Genomic DNA, 19,659 nt, shown 5'->3' on the forward strand with positions numbered 1-19,659 from the left:
ACTAGACAGAAGCGTATTCACGTCACAGCACAGTTCAAACACAGAGACATCTGTGTGATAGAGCAGGGCATGTCGGAACACCTTAGCCTGAACTCCAGCTCAACGTGATAAAGGCCTGCAATGCTGCTTACGTTCAGGCTATGCAGCAGACTCGGTACTTCCACCAGCCAGAGGTGGTATTTCCACTTGTGCCATCAATTACACGCTTAACATCAATACCGAGTTCTGCTGCATACCACTGTACGGCCACCAGCATGCCCAGTCCTGCCGCACACCACTACACCGCCACCACCATGCCGGGTGCTGCTGAAAGCCACTCCACCACCACCACGCTGAGTTCTGCTCCTGCAAGGCTGACCACCGCCACCAGTAGGCCGCCTACAGATCCTGCATGGCTGTCCACCGCCGCCACCACTAGGCCGCTTGAAGAACCTGCACGGCTATCCACCACCACCACCAGGCCGGGTCCAGTTCCTGCACAATCTGCTGACCCTACCACTCCCACCCTCCCAAGGAGACACAAATAAAGGAAGCTGCCTCATAAAACGGGACAGAAAGCCAAAAGGACTATGGGTATGTGCACACGTTCAGGATTTCTTGCAGAAATTTCCTGAAGAAAACCGGAAATTTTCTGCAAGAAATCCGCATTTTTTTTTTTGCGTTTTTTTTCCGTTTTTTTTGCGTTTTTTTAACATTCTGCAAGCGTAATTAGCTTGCAGAATGCTAAAGTTTTCCAAGCGATCTGTAGTATCGCTTGGAAAACTGACTGACAAGTTGGTCACACTTGTCAAACATACTGTTTGACAAGTGTGACCAACTTGTTACTATAGATGCTGCTTTTGCAGCATCTATAGTAAAAGATAGAACGTTTAAAAATAATAAAAAAAATAAAAAAAATGCTTATACTCACCCGCAGACATCAGATCTCCTCACCGGCGTCCATTCCTATAGCTGATGTGTGCGCGCAGGGCCTTCCATGACGTCACGGTCACGTGAGCGGTCTCGACCAATCACAGGACAGTGACGTCATTCGGCAAGGTCCTTCTCCGCACACCAGCTACAGGAACCAGCCAGCGTGCAGCACAGAGGCGGGAACACTGCGCTGGACATCGAGGGTGAGTATAGGACTGTTTTTTATTTTATTTCTTATTTTTTGACCACTTATATGGTGCCCAGTGCGTGGAGGAGAGTCTCCTCTCCTCCACCCTGGGTACCAACCGCACATAATCTGCTTACTTCCCGCATGGTGTGCACAGCCCCGTGCGGGAAGTAAGCAGATCAATGGACCCCTAGGTGTGCGGAATCCCCGCAATTCCGTATTTTTAATGAACATGTTGCTTTTTTTTCCGCTATGCGATTTTTTCGCGGAAAAAATCGCAACATTTGCACAAAAAATGCGGAATACCTTGTAAATAATAGGAGGCATATGTAAGCGTTTTTTTCGCGTTTTTATCACGTTTTTATAGCGAAAAAACGCGAAAAAAACGCTAAAAATCCTGAACGTGTGCACATGGCCTAAAGGCAGCAGAAGTGTCGTATTACCTCCACCCTCACCTCCCAATGTGTCTGTGTCGTCCAGTTTTTCTCTCCCAATGTGTCTCTCCCATCCCATGCTTCCACTCCTAATGTGTCTACTTCCATCCTTGACCTCCCAGACCGCACAAGTTTAGTTAGCCCTTCCCCTCTAACCCCTTAATCGTCCACCTGTAGCCAATCCTCCCAGCTCCACACCCTCCAGGTCCATAACATTTCCCCCTCATTGGTTTGTAAAAGTTAATTAAAAAAAAATAAATAAATAAATTTGTGTTGTTTTTCCCCAATTACTGCTTGATCTTTGTCTCTTTCGTCGCCTGCAACACACACCATGCGCCGTCAACACACATGTCGCTGTGTACACACACTGTTTTTGCCACCTCATAGCTCCATGACAATCTACAACCCCTCTTCTTTATTTGCTTTACACTGCAGCTTTGCTTCTTGTGTCTGTCATGGAGCTATGAGGTGGCAAAAACACAGAGGTCTGAAAATCCTCCAAAAATATATATTAATACAGCAAAAAAATGTCAGGGGTCAACAATGCTCCCCTGGCCAGGTGTCAGCCCTAGTGCACTCAGGATGCAGTGTTTACTGCATCCTGAGTGCCCTAGTTCTGACATACGGGCAGGTGAGTAAAGATATGAGGTGGATTAGCTCCATCTCTTCAGTCTGCATTAATATATAGAAATGCAGACTGAAGAGACGATGGAGCTAATCCAACATCACCTACAATAGCACTGACCTCAGAGAGAAGAGGTGTAGTGTAAAGCATGAGTTACATAACCCAATTTGGTTATAATCCAATCCCTGTATCATGCAATCTGCATGATACAGCTAGTGGATTTTATAAAAACTGTAGTTTTGAACCAGTGATCACCTTATTAAACTTAAAAAAAAATGATTCTAATATTGAGGGCGCTTGGAACAGGTTTTTAACTAGAGGTGTTTTATTGTCAGCAAACATTAAAGTAGATTTTATTAATTACAGGTACATAACATTACACAACATTACAAGAACACTAAACCATTTCATCTTGCCAGGACAGACATCCACTCTCAGAAACAAAGTGGGACGCAAATGTATACCTCATTTGGGCAACTTCAACTGTTGTCCTGAGAGGGTGATGATGGTAATCTGGCAATGGGTTACAAACAGGTTCATCAAGTTCAACGATGGGTCATTCTTTAGCCATTATGTAGATGTGCAGAACCACACAGGCTTTGACCACCTCATCTACTGTTTCAATTTTGAGATTAATGGCTGTCCCTAAAATGCGCCATTTTGAGACAAGGCACATTCAACAGTTCTTCGTGTCCTGGTCAGTCTGTAATTAAAAATCCTTTTTGTGTGTGTCAAGTCCCCACTGGAGTATGGTTTCAGGAGGTTTCCACACATCTGAAAGGCCTCATACCCAACCACAACAAATAGCATTGGCAGGCCTTGAGTGTTGGGAAGAGGTAATGGCAGGGGGGAATTAAAATGATTCCCATACAACCATTGGCCCATGTCTGAGTTTTTAAATGTCTGGGAGTCATTACCACGGCCAAAAGATCCAATGTCCACGGCGACAAACCTACAGTCCTCAGCTACAATTGCCATGAGCACTATGGAAAAATATGTTTTATAATTAAAGTACTCGGATCCAGTTCCAGCCGGTTTGGTAATCCTGACATGTTTTCCATCCACTGCTCCCAAACAGTTGGGGAAATTACAAACGTAAAAAAATTGGTCTGCAGTTTGCTGCCAGATTTCCGTGGTGGGTAGGGGGATAAATTCCTCACGGAAAACATCCCACAAAACCAGGCAGGTGTCTGCGACAATCCCAGATAGTGTGGAAATTCCTGTCCGGAACTGGAAATGGAGCGATGAGAGGCTCTCTCTGGTAGCCAAGAATCTGCTGAAAAGAGAAAGAAAAAAAAATTCAGGACAATATTATTTATGACAGGGATTTTGCAAAACAGAGAAAGAAAAAAAAAGAAAGAAAAGGACATGGCTTTTAGAACAATAATAATATTTAGGACTTTTTTTGCGAAACAATAAAAGGGAAAAATATTAAGTACATTGCAGAACAATAAGAATTATGACAGGCGTTAATGTTTAAATGTTATGTTCCTTAGTGTCACCAGCAGACGTTCCTCAGCAGGAATCGCTCTATGGAGCTGGGTGTCCTGCCTGATGATGGCTCCTTGTACACGGCCCAGCAATTCCATAAATCTGTCTTGAGACATCCTCGTGTACTCGAAATAGTTCTGTGGGTTTACACGGAGCTCACTGAATAAGGAGTGGTAGGCTCCACGGCTCTGTCGGAGTTCAACAATCGGGTGCCGCCAAAAGCGCCGACGCCGTCTTCTCTGTTTTTCTCTGTTCCGTTATTGCTCACAAGTAAATGCAAAGGAAAGAAACAAGCTGACATCCAAATCCAGATTCCGATAGAAACTCTCCATGCGAAGATCCATCTTGGTGCAGGATACAGGAGCAAATGTGAGGATTTCATCTGTACATGGTTTATATACAGAAATCCCATGAGCCACGCCCATTTGGTGTGGCTTGTTTCAAGGAAATTCTCCTTCAAAATTTTTCTCCTGTCAAACGCATGCGCATAAAAAACGCGAACGCATGCAAAACCGCTTGCAAACGTTGCGTTTTTTCCCGTCATGCGTAAGCTGATGCGGATAAAAAACGCTGCGCTATCATGTGTTTGCATGCGTTTTTACATGCGTTCGCGGTTGTGGATGATACGCTGTGGACTCAACCGCAAATGTGAGCCTAGCCTAACAACGCACGGGCGACAGTAACAACGCACGGGCGACAGTAACAACGCACGGGCGACAGTGCAGAAGCTTGAAATGACTTCGCCTTACAATTTCCCTGCAGACTCAACAACACTGCATTTAACAATATGACCACTGGGTGTTGCTGCTGAGCTGCTCTCTGTAATTCTCCGCCATCACACACTGATTACAGTATCTTTGCCTAATTTGGTCATATGTAGGAGTATCCAGAAAGAAAACTACAACTCCCACCATGCATCGCGAATCCCTATGGCTTCTCTTTGGAGTGGATTCAGGCGCTTGCGCGCTGTGTAAACATAGAACCAAGAGCATGGACTACATTTCCCGGCAAGCTGTGCGATAAAATAGCTACCGCCGCTCATGCGTACAACCGAAATTGCTACCATGTGGCTTCAACGGTAGTGTTGCGCCAACCAAACTTACGCAGCCTAGCCCTTTTCGCCCCGCCCTCTACAGTGGGGGATTGGTGGAGGCGCAGCTGCTGCTTCCGCTATTGGCCTCACGGCCTGCATCTTCCGGTTAGTGTGCGCTCAGGAGGTGGACCTGTTCTTTCTTTCTCCAGAATCTTCTCTCCCCGTTGCCGGCTCCGTGGTCTCTGCTCTCCTCTGCCGCCGCCAGGATGATGGGCCGCCCGGTACTCGTGTTAAGTGAGTGATGGACGGAGAGAGAATCCGCTCAGTCATAGTCTGGGCCCCTGAGGGCCACAAACACTGTCAGTGCTGTTTCTCCTGTCAGTAATGTTAATCAGTGCAGTTATCGCAGGGTGTAATTATGCAAATGGCGCTGAATATTAATTAGATCATTAGTAATAGCTAAGAGACTGATACTTCAATAAAGTTTCCTTTGTTACCTAGCAACCGCTGTCATGTGTGGCAGGTGACTACTTGTGTGACTGGTGCACAGGAGTGTAGCTAGTGTGATGGGCCCATATGCAAGATTAGCACCGCCCCCCATCTTAATTACATAGCCATATATAATCTCCCTCATCCTGGTAGATTCATTATGCTGGCTCCATCCTAGTGTATATATGTGCCTCATCCTGATATATATCCCTTATCCTGCTCGCTCTCTCTCTCATATCCTGGCATATGGCCCCCGTTCTGTCGCTGCTCTATAATTTATATAAGAAAATTAATTATACTCACCAGGGGCGTACATGGAAATCATGGGGCTCCATAGCAGAAGTATAATACACTCCCCATACTCCTCCATACAGTATAACGCACTCCCATACTCCTCCATATAGTATAATGCCCAGCCCATAGTCCTCCAAAAAGTATAATGCACTCCCCGTAGTCCTCCATATAGTATAATGCCCAGCCCATAGTCATCCACGTAGTATAATACACTCCCCATAGTCCTGCATAAAGTATAATGCACTCCCCATGCTCCTCCATACAGTATAATGCACTCCTATAGTCATCCATGTAGTATAATACACTCCCCATAGTCCTGCTAAAGTATAATGCACTCCCCATGCTCCTCCATACAGTATAATGCACTCCCATAGTCATCCATGTAGTATAATACACTCCCCATAGTCCTGCTAAAGTATAATGCACTCCCCATGCTCCTCCATACAGTATAATGCATTCCCAGTCATCCATGTAGTATAATACACTCCCTATAGTCCTGCATAAAGTATAATGCACTCCCCATGCTCCTCCATACAGTATAATGCGCTCCCCATGCTCCTCCATACAGTAAAATGCGCTCCCCATACTCCTCCATATAGTATAATGCGCTCCCCATACTTCTCCATATAGTATAATGCCCAGCCCATAGTCTTTCATATAGTATAGTGCACCCCCCACGGTCGTCCATACTGTACAAGGCACACGCACGCCACAGTCCTCCATACAGTGCAAGGCACCCCCTCCCCCACGGTCCTCCATACAGTGCAAGGCACCCCCTCCCCCCACGGTTCTCCATACAGTGCAAGGCACCCCCTCCCCCCACGGTTCTCCATACAGTGCAAGGCACCCCCTCCCCCCACGGTTCTCCATACAGTGCAAGGCACCCCCTCCCCCCACGGTTCTCCATACAGTGCAAGGCACCCCCTCCCCCCACGGTTCTCCATACAGTGCAAGGCACCCCCTCCCCCCACGGTTCTCCATACAGTGCAAGGCACCCCCTCCCCCCACGGTTCTCCATACAGTGCAAGGCACCCCCTCCCCCCACGGTTCTCCATACAGTGCAAGGCACCCCCTCCCCCCACGGTTCTCTATACAGTAGAAGGCACTTCTCCCTTTCACAGTCCTCCATAAAGTACAAGGCACCCCCCCCCCCCTCACGGTCCTCCATACAGTAGAAGGCATACCTCCCCCTCACGGTCCTCTATACAGTACAAGGCACCCCCTCCCCTCACGGTCCTCCATACAGTACAAGGCACCCCCTCCCCTCACGGTCCTCCATTTAGTAAAAGGCACCCTCCATAGTCATCCATGTAGTAATATGGCCACCTTGTGCTCACTGATTTTAAACTAACTACTCATCTTCCCTCCGCTCCCCGCTGAATGGTGTCCTCTTCTGAGGCCGGCAGCTGACTTGAGCATGCAAGCAATGGGAGTACATGACTTCAGTGCCATGCGGCCCCAGTTACGTGCACAACATTAACATTAGTGGCTGGCCTCTGGTCGGCAGCATGTATTGCCATGCACGGACCTGCACTAGATGTGCGTCCGAGAACATACATCCAGTTGAAGTTTCTGCTGGCCCACGAGGTTTTGACCTCTACGATCGCGGTCGTTATGCCCCTGCCACTGCAAGAAAAATGTCTGCCAGGCTCTACATTGGTAGAACAAGTGATTTCTTTCCAGTATTCTGGACTGTGGGGGTGAAACGGGAGGTGGGGAGACACATTTTGGGTCAGATCCTGCCCCAATAATTTTGAGTGCGATGTTTGTGCCTCAGGTCAGAACATGAAGCGAGAGTCTGGGAGGAAGGTCCAGGCCGGGAATATCAACGCAGCTAAGGTAAGTACACAGATGTGAGTGCACCCTCCTAATCTCAGATGAGCCTCCGACTTATCTCCCTCTTTTTCAGACCATCGCAGACATTATCCGCACCTGCCTGGGACCCCGTGCAATGATGAAGGTGAGTGATTCCCCCCTCCTGTAGATTGTCAGCTCTTTTGACTCTGCAGTAAACGCTTCTTACTTTACAGATGTTACTGGATCCCATGGGAGGAATTGTGATGACCAATGATGGAAACGCCATCCTTCGAGAGGTGGGTGATAGGGCGAGAACCCCGGGGGACGTTATTCACGTTGTGTGGGCAGAGATAGATGGTGATGATTCTTCCTCTGTTGCCTGTAGATCCAGGTGCAGCACCCAGCTGCCAAGTCCATGATTGAGATCAGCCGCACACAGGATGAAGAGGTTGGAGATGGCACCACATCTGTCATCATCCTGGGTGAGGCTTGCGGGTACCTTCCTGGGTATCGATAGTCCTCGGTTCCCGTCCTCATTACTGGCTTCTGTCTCCACAGCCGGGGAGATGCTGTCTGTGGCCGAGCAGTTCCTGGAGCAGCAAATTCATCCCACCGTAGTGATCAGCGCCTACCGCAAGGCCCTGGATGACATGATTGGCATCCTGAAGGAGATCAGGTGACTACAATGATAAATTGGATATATGGGGCCAAAACTGTAAAATGTCAGGAGAGATGAAGAGTGTTGGGTGTTTTAGGCTGAATCCTCGTCTCTTGTTGCAGCACTCCTGTGGACACAAGTGACCGGCAGCTCATGCTGAAGATCATCAACAGCGCCATCAACACCAAGACCATTAAGCGCTGGGCGGACATGGCCTGTAACATCGCCCTGGATGCCGTCAAGACTGTGGAGTTTGAGGAGAATGGCAGGAAGGAGTTTGACATCAAGAAGTACGCCAAAGTGGAAAAGGTGAGTCCCGCTGCCTCCATCGGATTTAGCGGTTACGATATTCCAGTTCTGACTTGCGTTTCCTGCTGTCACCAGATTCCAGGTGGGATCATTGAGGAATCCTGTGTCCTGAGAGGCGTCATGGTGAACAAGGATATCACACACCCCAAGATGAAGAGGTTAATTAAGAACCCACGCATTGTCCTCCTGGACTGCTCCTTGGAGTACAAGAAGGGAGAGAGCCAGGTATAGAGTATGATGCAGGACACCACTAGGGGCACCCTCTAGGGGGGTGTCTAAACAAGGGGCTTTGGGACTCACTGGGTCCCAGATTAGCAATTCATCGGGCTTTACGGTGGCTCAGTGGATAGCACTGCAGCCTTGCAGCGCCGGAGTCCTGGGTTCAAACATCTGCAAAGAGTTTGTATGTTATCTCCGTGTTTGCGTGGGTTTCCTCCGGGCACTCCGGTGTCCTCCCACACTCCAAAGACATACTGATAAGGAATTTAGATTGTGAGCCCCATTGGGGACAGTGATAAATGATGATGTGTGCAAACTGTGAAGCGCTGCAGAATATGTTAGCGCTATATAAAAATAAAGATGATTATTATCCTGTGGGTAATGGTGTGAATCTCTTAGTGGTGGCTCTGGGTAACAGTTCAGTCATGAGTGATGAGATTGAGGTTGGTAGATTGGGTTTGGACACTGGTCAGTGACTCCTCTCCTACGTGTTCCCACAGACTGAGATCGAGATTACCCGGGAGGAAGACTTTGCTCGTATCCTGCAGATGGAGGAAGAATACATCCAGCAGATCTGTGAAGACATCATCAGACTCAAGCCTGACCTAGTGATCACAGAGAAAGGAATCTCCGGTAAGAATAGGATCCCTACTAAAGAGACACTGCAAACACCAATAGTCACCCTAAGGAGTAACCACCATGAAGAGATCCAGAGTAACAATAATTAAGGCTTTTATTGGAAAAACTTCATATAAAATGCATTTTATGCATTTTATATGAAGTTTTTCCAATAAAAGCCTTAATTATTGTTACTCTGGATCTCTTCATGGTGGTTACTCCTTAGGGTGACTATTGGTGTTTACATTGCATTTGGAAGTGCCAGCTTTATTTATTTGGGACATTGGTTATTGTACTTGGAGACACTGCGTCTAGTCAGGGCCGGTTTTAGGCAAAGTGGGGCCTTAGGCAAAGTTTAAAATGAAGCCCCAAATGCGAACATATTGCACATCATACAGAAGCATTTCGGGTGTATTTACATGCGCTGATCTCAGGCCGCTAAACGAGTGTGATCGACAACACTGAAGTCGTTGGACGCTTGTTTCCCGGCCTCTTTCCACCGTCTGAGAAAGAATGAAGGGGACAGAACGATCACTAATAGATCACCATACAGTATCATGTTATCAGCGGCACATCTACAGTTTACACCGGCGATGTCCTGCTAAGAACAATGATTTTTATTCCATCATAAACAATCCAATCACCCAATGAATATGCAGCATTTTGCTTGTTTAGTATAATACACCCCATAGTTCTCCATATATTATAATGTGCACCACAGTCCTCCATATTGTAAAATGCACACCCCATAGTCCTCCATATAGTATAATACACTCCTCATAGTCCTCCATACAGTATTATACACTTCCCATAGTCCTCCATATAGTATAATACACTCCTCATAGTCCTCCATATAGCATAATACACTCCTCACAGTGCTCCATATAGTATAATGCACCGCCATAGTCATCCATGTAGTACAATTCACTTCCCATAGTATAATGCACCCCATAGTTCTTCATATAGTATAATGTATTCCCCATAGTCCTCGATACAGTATAATTCAGCCCACATATAGTATAATGCAGCCACCCCACAGAGTATAATGCAGCCACCCCAGAGTATAATGTAACCTCCCCATAGAATATAATGCAGCCCCCCCATATAGTATAATGTAGCCCCCTCATAGAGTATGATGCAATCACCCATCATAGAATATAAATATAATACAGCCCCCCACCATAGAATATAATGTAGCCCCGAACAAGATATAATACAACCCAACTCCCCTTAGACTATAATGTAGCCCCATCAAAGGGTATGATGCAATCATCCCTCATAAAATCTAATAAAGCCCCCCACAGAATATAATGCAGCCCCCCATAGTATATAACACAGCCTACTCCATAGAATATAATGTATAACGTACCCCCCAAATATATAACAGCCACATAGTATATAACACAGCCTTCCCCATAGAATATAATATACCCACATAGTAATATATAGCACAGCCCACATCGTAGTATATAATATAGCTCAGCCACTTAGTATATAGCACAGCCCACACAGTAGTTTAAAGCACTGCCCGCATAGTAGTGTGTAGCGCAGCCCACACAGTAGTGTATAGCGCAGCCCACATCCCTACCCCTTCCCTCCCCGCCTCTCTCCTTCCGAGAATGGCCGCACAGTCCAGTAAAAAAGCTCCTTACCTCTCCCCGAGCCCGCGCTGCTCCCTGCTCCTGTGTCGGCGGCTACCGCCGCACTGCCTGGCACACAGTGAGTACGCGATGACGCGCACCCGCTGTGTCAGAGGCAGAGCGGGGAATGATGGGAAAGGGAGCATCAGGTGACGATCTCTCCTCCATCATTGCTTTGAACTGTACCGGCAGACGCCGATATAGTTCAATGCGGCGGGGGAGTCAGCGCTGACGGCAGGCGGGCCCCCCTGCCTCACAGGGGCCCCATAGCGGCTGCGTGACTTGCCGCTAGCTGGGGGCCCCTGGGGGAGCGGGGGCCCCCAGGTAGCTGCCTGGTCTGGCTGCCTCTAACGCCGGCCCTGCGTCTAGTGTTTTCTGTTATCAGGCTGACTGCACGATACGACTGGTGACTTAGACGCCCTGGTCTTAGTTTACGAACTACTGATCGAAGCTGCTTGGATTGAGAGATTCTTATGATTGAGGGCGACTGTGTGTGGAGTCTCTTTTAAAGTGGTACCGCTTCTCATAGTACACGTGAGCTCCTGCTATAACTCTTGTTCCAGATCTTGCTCAGCATTACCTGATCAAAGCCAACATCACCGCCATTCGGAGAGTGCGCAAGACGGACAACAACAGAATAGCCAGGTAACGTGTGCGGTCTTGTAAGAACGACGGTGGACAAGTCCGTGTGGTGAGGACGCTGATGATATCTTCTCTTCACACCAGGGCTTGTGGAGCTCATATTGCCAGCCGCACAGATGAGCTCCGCGACGAGGACGTTGGGACAGGTGCCGGGCTCTTCGAGGTCAAGAAGATCGGTGATGAGTATTTCACATTTATCACAGAATGCAAAGACCCCAAGGCCTGCACCATTATGCTGCGCGGAGCCAGTAAGGAGATACTGGCGGTGAGTGTCACAGGGGCCGGAGTGGCCAACATACTGCATCATAGTATGGTCACGTCTTCTATCAGTTCCTGAAAGGCTGAGTAGTGAGCGTCGCCAGCAATCCTGACCATCCCTTGTGATCCCTACAGGAAGTGGAGCGCAACCTCCAGGACGCCATGCAGGTGTGCCGCAACGTGATGATTGACCCATTCCTGGTGCCGGGAGGTGGAGCTGCCGAGATGAGCGTTGCCCACGTCCTGACTGAGAAGTCCAAGACCATGACTGGAGTGGAGCAGTGGCCGTACCGCGCTGTGGCCCAGGCCTTAGAGGTCATTCCAAGGACCCTGATTCAGAACTGCGGAGCCAGCACTATCCGGGTGCTGACATCACTGCGGGTACGATGGCCAAGTCCTGGCGTGGGCAACTACAGCTGGAAACAAAGCTAATCAATGCTCATTATCCTTCTACAGGCAAAACACACGCAGGAAGGCTGCCAGACCTGGGGCGTGGACGGCGAGACCGGCGTGCTGGTGAACATGAAAGACCTGGGGATCTGGGAGCCTTTAGCTGTCAAGCTGCAAACATACAAGACGGCTGTGGAGGTAAGAAGGAGGCACCGCCTTACTCACCAAGACCTTTGCTCGTGCCTGTAGTGATATGCTGTCCTCTGCTGCCCATAGACCGCCATCTTACTGCTCCGCATCGATGACATTGTATCCGGTCACAAGAGGAAGGGAGACGATCAGGGGAAGGCACCGGCTGCAGCTCCAGGGAACCCCCAGGAGTGATCACCTCCCTGCGGGGAAGCAGGACACAAGGCGTGCTGATCACCCAGGAAGTACGTCTAGCACTTCAGACATCTCGGCAGTTGTCACACACGTTGGCATGTTGTCTGTATGCTGTGCTTTGGTGGGGAGTCTAGTTTTTTTTTTATTTATTGCTGTCCAGGAGGATGAAGTGGAGCAGGGCCCTCATAAGTCGGCCATCTCCTGCTACAAAGAAAATAAAACTTTTCTTTCAAATTGTTTGTCTGAGATCTGGTTCCTCTACTGTAACCTCATTACTCCTCCAGGGGGTGCTGCTTCATAACAGCTCCTAATGCCAGCACTTCTATTCTCTGTTATCAGCCACAAAAGGTGGATACCTGGCCTGTTTAACAAAAAAAAAAAGTCTGATTTGAAGTGAACCCCATACTGAGCGTCCAAAAGCGGTGACCTCCAAGTACAGCACAGAGGATAGTAACCTCCGGATAGCACGGTGGTTAGCACTGCAGCCTTGTGGCGCTTGAGTCCTGGGTTGAAATCCCACCAAGGACAACACCTGCAAGGAGTTTGCATCTTCTCCCTGTGTTTGCATGGATTTCCTCCCACACTCCAAAGACATACTGATAGGAAATTTAGATTGTGAGCTCCAATCGGGGACAGTGATAATGTATGTAAAGCGCTGTGAAATATGATTGCGCTATATAAGCAATGCATAATAAATAAACCCCAGCGTGGGCAAGATGAAGGTCAAATATTGCCATGTGAATTGGGAATCCAGGAAAACTCAATCCCTGTGAAATGTAAAATCTCATTGTTCTGAGCCAGGAATATCTCGACTAGAGATGAGCGACTTTTCTCACGTTCCCTCTTATTCAGCAAGCCATAGCACTTGCCAAATAAGCTGCAGAGGAAACCTTGCTTCCTGGATCGCGCCGGTCGATCTGATCCGCATTGCAGCTGTGTCACAGTCACGACACATGCATGGAGAGCCTGTTGGGCAATCCATGCATGTGGCATGACTCCCACAGACGTGACACATGCAGCTGCGGCGCTGATTGGCCGGTGCGTATCAGGAAGCCGTGTTTCCTGTGCCAGGAATGATATCTAGTCAGTGACCAGTCTGCCGTTCTGTGTCAGGATTGATATCTCGTCGTTGACCAGTCTGTAGTCCTGTGCCAGGATTGATATCTCGTCAGTGACCAGTCTGTAGTCCTGTGCCAGGAATGATGTCTCGTCAGTGACCAGTCTGTAGTCCTGTGCCAGGAATGATGTCTCGTCAGTGACCAGTCTGCCGTGCTGTGCCAGGATTGATATCTCGTCAGTGACCAGTCTGTAGTCCTGTGCCAGGAATGATATCTAGTCAGTGACCAGTCTGTAGTCCTGTGCCAGGATTGATATCTCGTCAGTGACCAGTCTGTAGTCCTGTGCCAGGAATGATATCTAGTCAGTGACCAGTCTGTAGCCCTGTGCCAGGAATATCTCGTCGGTGACCAGTCTGTAGTCCTGTGCCAGGAATGATATCTAGTCAGTGACCAGTCTGTAGTCCTGTGCCAGGAATGATATCTCATCGTTCACCAGTCTGCCGTCCTGTGCCAGGAATATCACGTCAGTGACCAGTCTGTAGACCTGTGCCAGGAATGATATCTCGTCGGTGACCAGTCTGTAGTCCTGTGCCAGGAATGATATCTAGTCAGTGACCAGTCTGCCGTCCTGTGCCAGGAATCATATCTCGTCGTTGACCAGTCTGTAGTCCTGTGCCAGGAATGATATCTAGTCAGTGACCAGTCTGTAGTCCTGTGCCAGGAATGATATCTAGTCAGTGACCAGTCTGTAGTCCTGTGCCAGGAATATCATCTAGTCAGTGACCAGTCTGTAGTCCTGTGCCAGGAATGATATCTAGTCAGTGACCAGTCTGTAGTCCTGTGCCAGGAATGATATCTAGTCAGTGACCAGTCTGCCGTCCTGTGCCAGGAATGATATCTCGTCGTTGATCAGTCTGTAGTCCTGTGCCAGGAATGATATCTAGTCAGTGACCAGTCTGTAGTCCTGTGCCAGGAATGATATCTCATCGTTGACCAGTCTGCCGTCCAGTGCCAGGAATATCTCGTCAGTGACCAGTCTGTAGTCCTGTGCCAGGAATTATATCTAGTCAGTGACCAGTCTGCCGTCCTGTGCCAGGAATGATATCTCGTCGTTGACCAGTCTGTAGTCCTGTGCCAGGAATGATATCTAGTCAGTGACCAGTCTGTAGTCCTGTGCCAGGAATGATATCTCGTCGTTGACCAGTCTAGTCCTGTGCCAGGATTGATATCTTGTCTGTAGTCCTGTGCCAGGAATGATATCTCGTCGGTGACCAGTCTGTAGTCCTGTGCCAGGAATTATATCTAGTCAGTGACCAGTCTGTAGTCCTGTGCCAGGAATGATATCTAGTCAGTGACCAGTCTGCTGTCCTGTGCCAGGAATGATATCTCGTCGTTGACCAGTCTGTAGTCCTGTGCCAGGAATATCATCTAGTCAGTGACCAGTCTGTAGTCCTGTGCCAGGAATGATATCTAGTCAGTGACCAGTCTGTAGTCCTGTGCCAGGAATGATATCTCGTCAGTGACCAGTCTGCCGTCCTGTGCCAGGAATGATATCTCGTCGTTGACCAGTCTGTAGTCCTGTGCCAGGAATGATATCTAGTCAGTGACCAGTCTGTAGTCCTGTGCCAGGAATGATATCTCGTCGTTGACCAGTCTGCCGTCCTGTGCCAGGAATATCTCGTCAGTGACCAGTCTGTAGACCTGTGCCAGGAATGATATCTCGTCGGTGACCAGTCTGTAGTCCTGTGCCAGGAATGATATCTAGTCAGTGACCAGTCTGTAGTCCTGTGCCAGGAATGATATCTAGTCAGTGACCAGTCTGTAGTCCTGTGCCAGGAATGATATCTCGTCAGTGACCAGTCTGCCGTCCTGTGCCAGGAATGATATCTCGTCGTTGACCAGTCTGTAGTCCTGTGCCAGGAATGATATCTAGTCAGTGACCAGTCTGTAGTCCTGTGCCAGGAATGATATCTCGTCGTTGACCAGTCTGCCGTCCTGTGCCAGGAATATCTCGTCAGTGACCAGTCTGTAGACCTGTGCCAGGAATGATATCTCGTCGGTGACCAGTCTGTAGTCCTGTGCCAGGAATGATATCTAGTCAGTGACCAGTCTGCTGTCCTGTGCCAGGAATGATATCTCGTCGTTGACCAGTCTGTAGTCCTGTGCCAGGAATGATATCTAGTCAGTGACCAGTCTGTAGTCCTGTGCCAGGAATGATACCTAGTCAGTGACCAGTCTGCTGTCCTGTGCCAGGAATGATATCTCGTCGTTGACCAGTCTGTAGTCCTGTGCCAGGAATATCATCTAGTCAGTGACCAGTCTGTAGTCCTGTGCCAGGAATGATATCTAGTCAGTGACCAGTCTGTAGTCCTGTGCCAGGAATGATATCTCGTCAGTGACCAGTCTGCCGTCCTGTGCCAGGAATGATATCTAATCAGTGACCAGTCTGTAGTCCTGTGCCAGGAATGATATCTCGTTAGTGACCAGTCTGCCGTCCTGTGCCAGGAATGATATCTCGTCGTTGACCAGTCTGTAGTCCTGTGCCAGGAATGATATCTAGTCAGTGACCAGTCTGTAGTCCTGTGCCAGGAATGATATCTTGTCGTTGACCAGTCTAGTCCTGTGCCAGGATTGATATCTTGTCTGTAGTCCTGTGCCAGGAATGATATCTCGTCGGTGACCAGTCTGTAGTCCTGTGCCAGGAATGATATCTCGTCAGTGACCAGTCTGCCGTCCTGTGCCAGGAATGATATCTCGTCGTTGACCAGTCTGTAGACCTGTGCCAGGAATGATATCTAGTCAGTGACCAGTCTGTAGTCCTGTGCCAGGAATGATATCTCGTCGTTGACCAGTCTGCCGTCCTGTGCCAGGAATATCTCGTCAGTGACCAGTCTGTAGACCTGTGCCAGAAATGATATCTCGTCAGTGACCAGTCTGTAGTCCTGTGCCAGGAATGATATCTAGTCAGTGACCAGTCTGTAGTCCTGTGCAAGGAATGATATCTCGTCGTTGACCAGTCTAGTCCTGTGCCAGGATTGATATCTTGTCTGTAGTCCTGTGCCAGGAATGATATCTCGTCAGTGACCAGTCTGTAGTCCTGTGCCAGGAATGATATCTAGTCAGTGACCAGTCTGTAGTCCTGTGCCAGGAATGATATCTAGTCAGTGACCAGTCTGTAGTCCTGTGCCAGGAATGATATCTCGTCGTTGACCAGTCTGTAGTCCTGTGCCAGGAATATCATCTAGTCAGTGACCAGTCTGTAGTCCTGTGCCAGGAATGATATCTAGTCAGTGACCAGTCTGTAGTCCTGTGCCAGGAATGATATCTAGTCAGTGACCAGTCTGCTGTCCTGTGCCAGGAATGATATCTAGTCAGTGACCAGTCTGTAGTCCTGTGCCAGGAATGATACCTAGTCAGTGACCAGTCTGCTGTCCTGTGCCAGGAATGATATCTCGTCGTTGACCAGTCTGTAGTCCTGTGCCAGGAATATCATCTAGTCAGTGACCAGTCTGTAGTCCTGTGCCAGGAATGATATCTAGTCAGTGACCAGTCTGTAGTCCTGTGCCAGGAATGATATCTCGTCAGTGACCAGTCTGCCGTCCTGTGCCAGGAATGATATCTAGTCAGTGACCAGTCTGTAGTCCTGTGCCAGGAATGATATCTCGTTAGTGACCAGTCTGCCGTCCTGTGCCAGGAATGATATCTCGTCGTTGACCAGTCTGTAGTCCTGTGCCAGGAATGATATCTAGTCAGTGACCAGTCTGTAGTCCTGTGCCAGGAATGATATCTCGTCGTTGACCAGTCTGCCGTCCTGTGCCAGGAATGATATCTAGTCAGTGACCAGTCTGTAGTCCTGTGCCAGGAATGATATCTCTTCATTGACCAGTCTGCCGTCTTGTGCCAGGAATGATATCTCATCGTCAGCCAGTCTGCTGTCCTGTGCCAGGAATGATACCTCGTCGGTGACCAGTCTGTACTCCTGTGCCATGAATGATGTCTCGTCAGTGACCAGTCTGCCGTGCTGTGCCAGGAATGATACCTCGTCGGTGACCAGTCTGTACTCCTGTGCCATGAATGATATCTCGTCAGTAACCAGTCTGTAGTCCTGTGCCAGGATTGATATCTCGTCGTTGACCGGTCTGTCATTGTGAGATATGGGAAAATGATATCTAATTGATGTCATTTTGATATCTGACGGAAGTCCCGGTCAGATACATTTTGCCCCAGAATGTGTGCTCTAAAACTCGGCCCCCAACCTTGGGATTCCACAAGACTATTCATTGTTTTTCTTTAATTAACCCAAGCAACAAGTCTTTTGAAACTCTCTCCAGAGGGGGACTGAAAGCCATAGACTCTGTGTCCACAGCAATTATCACAAGGGTGTGAACTCTTGTGCAGCTAGGAGCCAACTGGCTTCCTTTGTTTAACTCGGCTGCCATTGTGGCACAACAAGGATGACGCGGCCAAGGGAACCACGTAACTATGATTTGGACCTGTGATCCATCAGCGCCTCCCTGTGGTCACATGCTACATTACACGGTAATAGTAACCTATCTGCCCTACCCTTGTACCTGTATTTTTCTAGTGCACCTTTTTCTGTGATTATCTTATTTTTCAGACTATAAGGCGCACCCCAAATTTTGGGGTGGAAAATAGAAGTAAAAAGATTTTTATGAGATGGTCTTATTGTCCAAATTTAAGGTATCTTACCTGAGGGCCGGTGGTGGTACAGCGGGGTCACAGGAGGCATGGTCCCTTCCTCAGGAAGCCAGCTGCGGCAGAAGTGGGGCAATGCTGCGGGTCCAGTGTTGGTGGTGATGCAGCGGAGCAGGGTCCCTTCCTCAGGATACTGGCGGCAGAAATGTGTCCACGCTGCTGTCTGGTATCCACGCTGTTGTCTGGTGTCCACACCGTGGTCCAGTGGCAACGGCGAGCGCATCACCAGTTTCCATACGGCTATCTTCCTGAAGCTGTGGACTCAGTTCCTCTACTGGCAGAAAGCCCGATACCTGAATTGCCTAAGGGAACCACGTAACAAAGAATTGGACCTGTGATCCATCAGCGCCTCCCTGTGGTCACATGCTGCACACGGTAATTGTAATCTATCTGTACCTTACCCTTGTACTATACTCCTTACTGTATACTTGTATATTTGTTCTTTATATATATCCCTTTATCTTTCTAGTGTAGGAATATTAACCAGCTCACCCGTGATGCATAAGCTGAGTTTCGGGAGCACGGACCCGCTGTGTCCAGGCGTGTAGAATCCAAGAGAAGAAAATGTCCAGCTTCACCGAATCCGTGAAAAAAAAGTTTTCTTTATTCACAAACTTAAACATGGAGGATACAAACTTCAGCACAAGCCATATGGGTAAGAATCTCAACGCGTTTCTGGAGACTAAGCTCCCTTGGTCATGACAAGATTGTGATGTCATGTTTAAGGGAGCTTAGTCTCCAGAAACGCGTTGAGATTCTTACCCATATGTCTTGTGCTGAAGTTTGTATCCTCCATGTTTAAGTTTGTGAATAAAGAAAACTTTTTTTCACGGATTCGGTGAAGCTGGACATTTTCTTATCTTTCTACTGTGCCTTTTCGGCAATTAAATATAAAATTAATCTTGAGCTGCCCTTTTATCTCGATTCACAAATCCCCACATCCGCACGCTCAGCTGGTTATTATACGCTTCCCAGGTTGGTTTCTGACCCGATATAAGCCCCGTCCGACAACAGGTTTATATCTACCGAGGAACTGGTGGCAGCATACTGTGTTAGTGAGGAACTCTGACAGCGACGGCCGGGAGGTTTACATATATGTCCCTAGCCGGACTGGTGATGTATATCCCCCCTCACTGGGAGCACCTCAATAACTCGTACCTATAACGAAGCCTTTCTAGTGACTATTTGCCCTCAGTGCAGTTCCCTGACTGACCTGGGACACATGGTGGCACCAGAGAGCCGATCCCTGCTGGGTTATTCTCTCCCCTCCCCAGAGGTGAGGGAAGACTACACACCCATTCCCCTGTGCGATCCGTCACAGTCGTCCTGCGCCAGGAATGATACCTCCTCAGTGACCATTCTGTCGTCCTGAGTGATGAATAGAAAAGACCAGACGTGTGGATAGAGAATGGCTCCCTCTGCTGGTCATTCAGTGTAATGAGCTTCACTGCTCACCAGAGGGAGCTGTTTACTGTAGTAACTCTCCCCTCACAGATGCGCACGGC

At 48.5% G+C, this 19,659-nt stretch overlaps 1 protein-coding gene and 1 long non-coding RNA gene across 2 annotated transcripts; one reads left to right on the forward strand and one right to left on the reverse strand.

Moving 5' to 3' along the window:
- Positions 1 to 2,471: 2,471 nt before the first annotated feature.
- LOC143770633 (uncharacterized) lies at positions 2,472 to 19,531 on the reverse strand. The gene is made up of 3 exons (XR_013214682.1): positions 19,368 to 19,531; positions 18,149 to 18,456; positions 2,472 to 3,434 (listed from the first exon to the last, which is right to left on the reverse strand). It is a non-coding gene; the product is annotated as an uncharacterized LOC143770633 (long non-coding RNA).
- Positions 4,821 to 12,614, forward strand: CCT3 (chaperonin containing TCP1 subunit 3). Its single transcript, XM_077260372.1, has 14 exons — positions 4,821 to 4,976; positions 7,243 to 7,304; positions 7,375 to 7,425; positions 7,496 to 7,558; positions 7,648 to 7,744; positions 7,821 to 7,938; positions 8,043 to 8,229; positions 8,305 to 8,454; positions 8,949 to 9,081; positions 11,270 to 11,351; positions 11,433 to 11,613; positions 11,742 to 11,987; positions 12,063 to 12,194; positions 12,273 to 12,614. Exons 1-14 carry the CDS (start codon positions 4,949 to 4,951, stop codon positions 12,378 to 12,380), a joined length of 1,638 nt encoding a protein of 545 aa, XP_077116487.1. The 5' UTR covers positions 4,821 to 4,948; the 3' UTR covers positions 12,381 to 12,614.
- Positions 19,532 to 19,659: the final 128 nt, after the last annotated feature.

The sequence above is a fragment of the Ranitomeya variabilis genome, chromosome 1 (assembly GCF_051348905.1).
Source record: "Ranitomeya variabilis isolate aRanVar5 chromosome 1, aRanVar5.hap1, whole genome shotgun sequence".
Lineage (NCBI taxonomy): Eukaryota > Metazoa > Chordata > Amphibia > Anura > Dendrobatidae > Ranitomeya > Ranitomeya variabilis.

Excerpts from the sequence above, each read along its gene's own strand:
- CCT3 (XM_077260372.1), top strand. The coding sequence starts at position 4,949 with ATGATGGGCCGCCCGGTACTCGTGTTAA. Across the intron at positions 7,939-8,042 it reads GGCATCCTGAAGGAGATCAG|CACTCCTGTGGACACAAGTG; the intron begins GTGACTACAATG and ends CTCTTGTTGCAG. Across the intron at positions 12,195-12,272 it reads CATACAAGACGGCTGTGGAG|ACCGCCATCTTACTGCTCCG; the intron begins GTAAGAAGGAGG and ends TGCTGCCCATAG.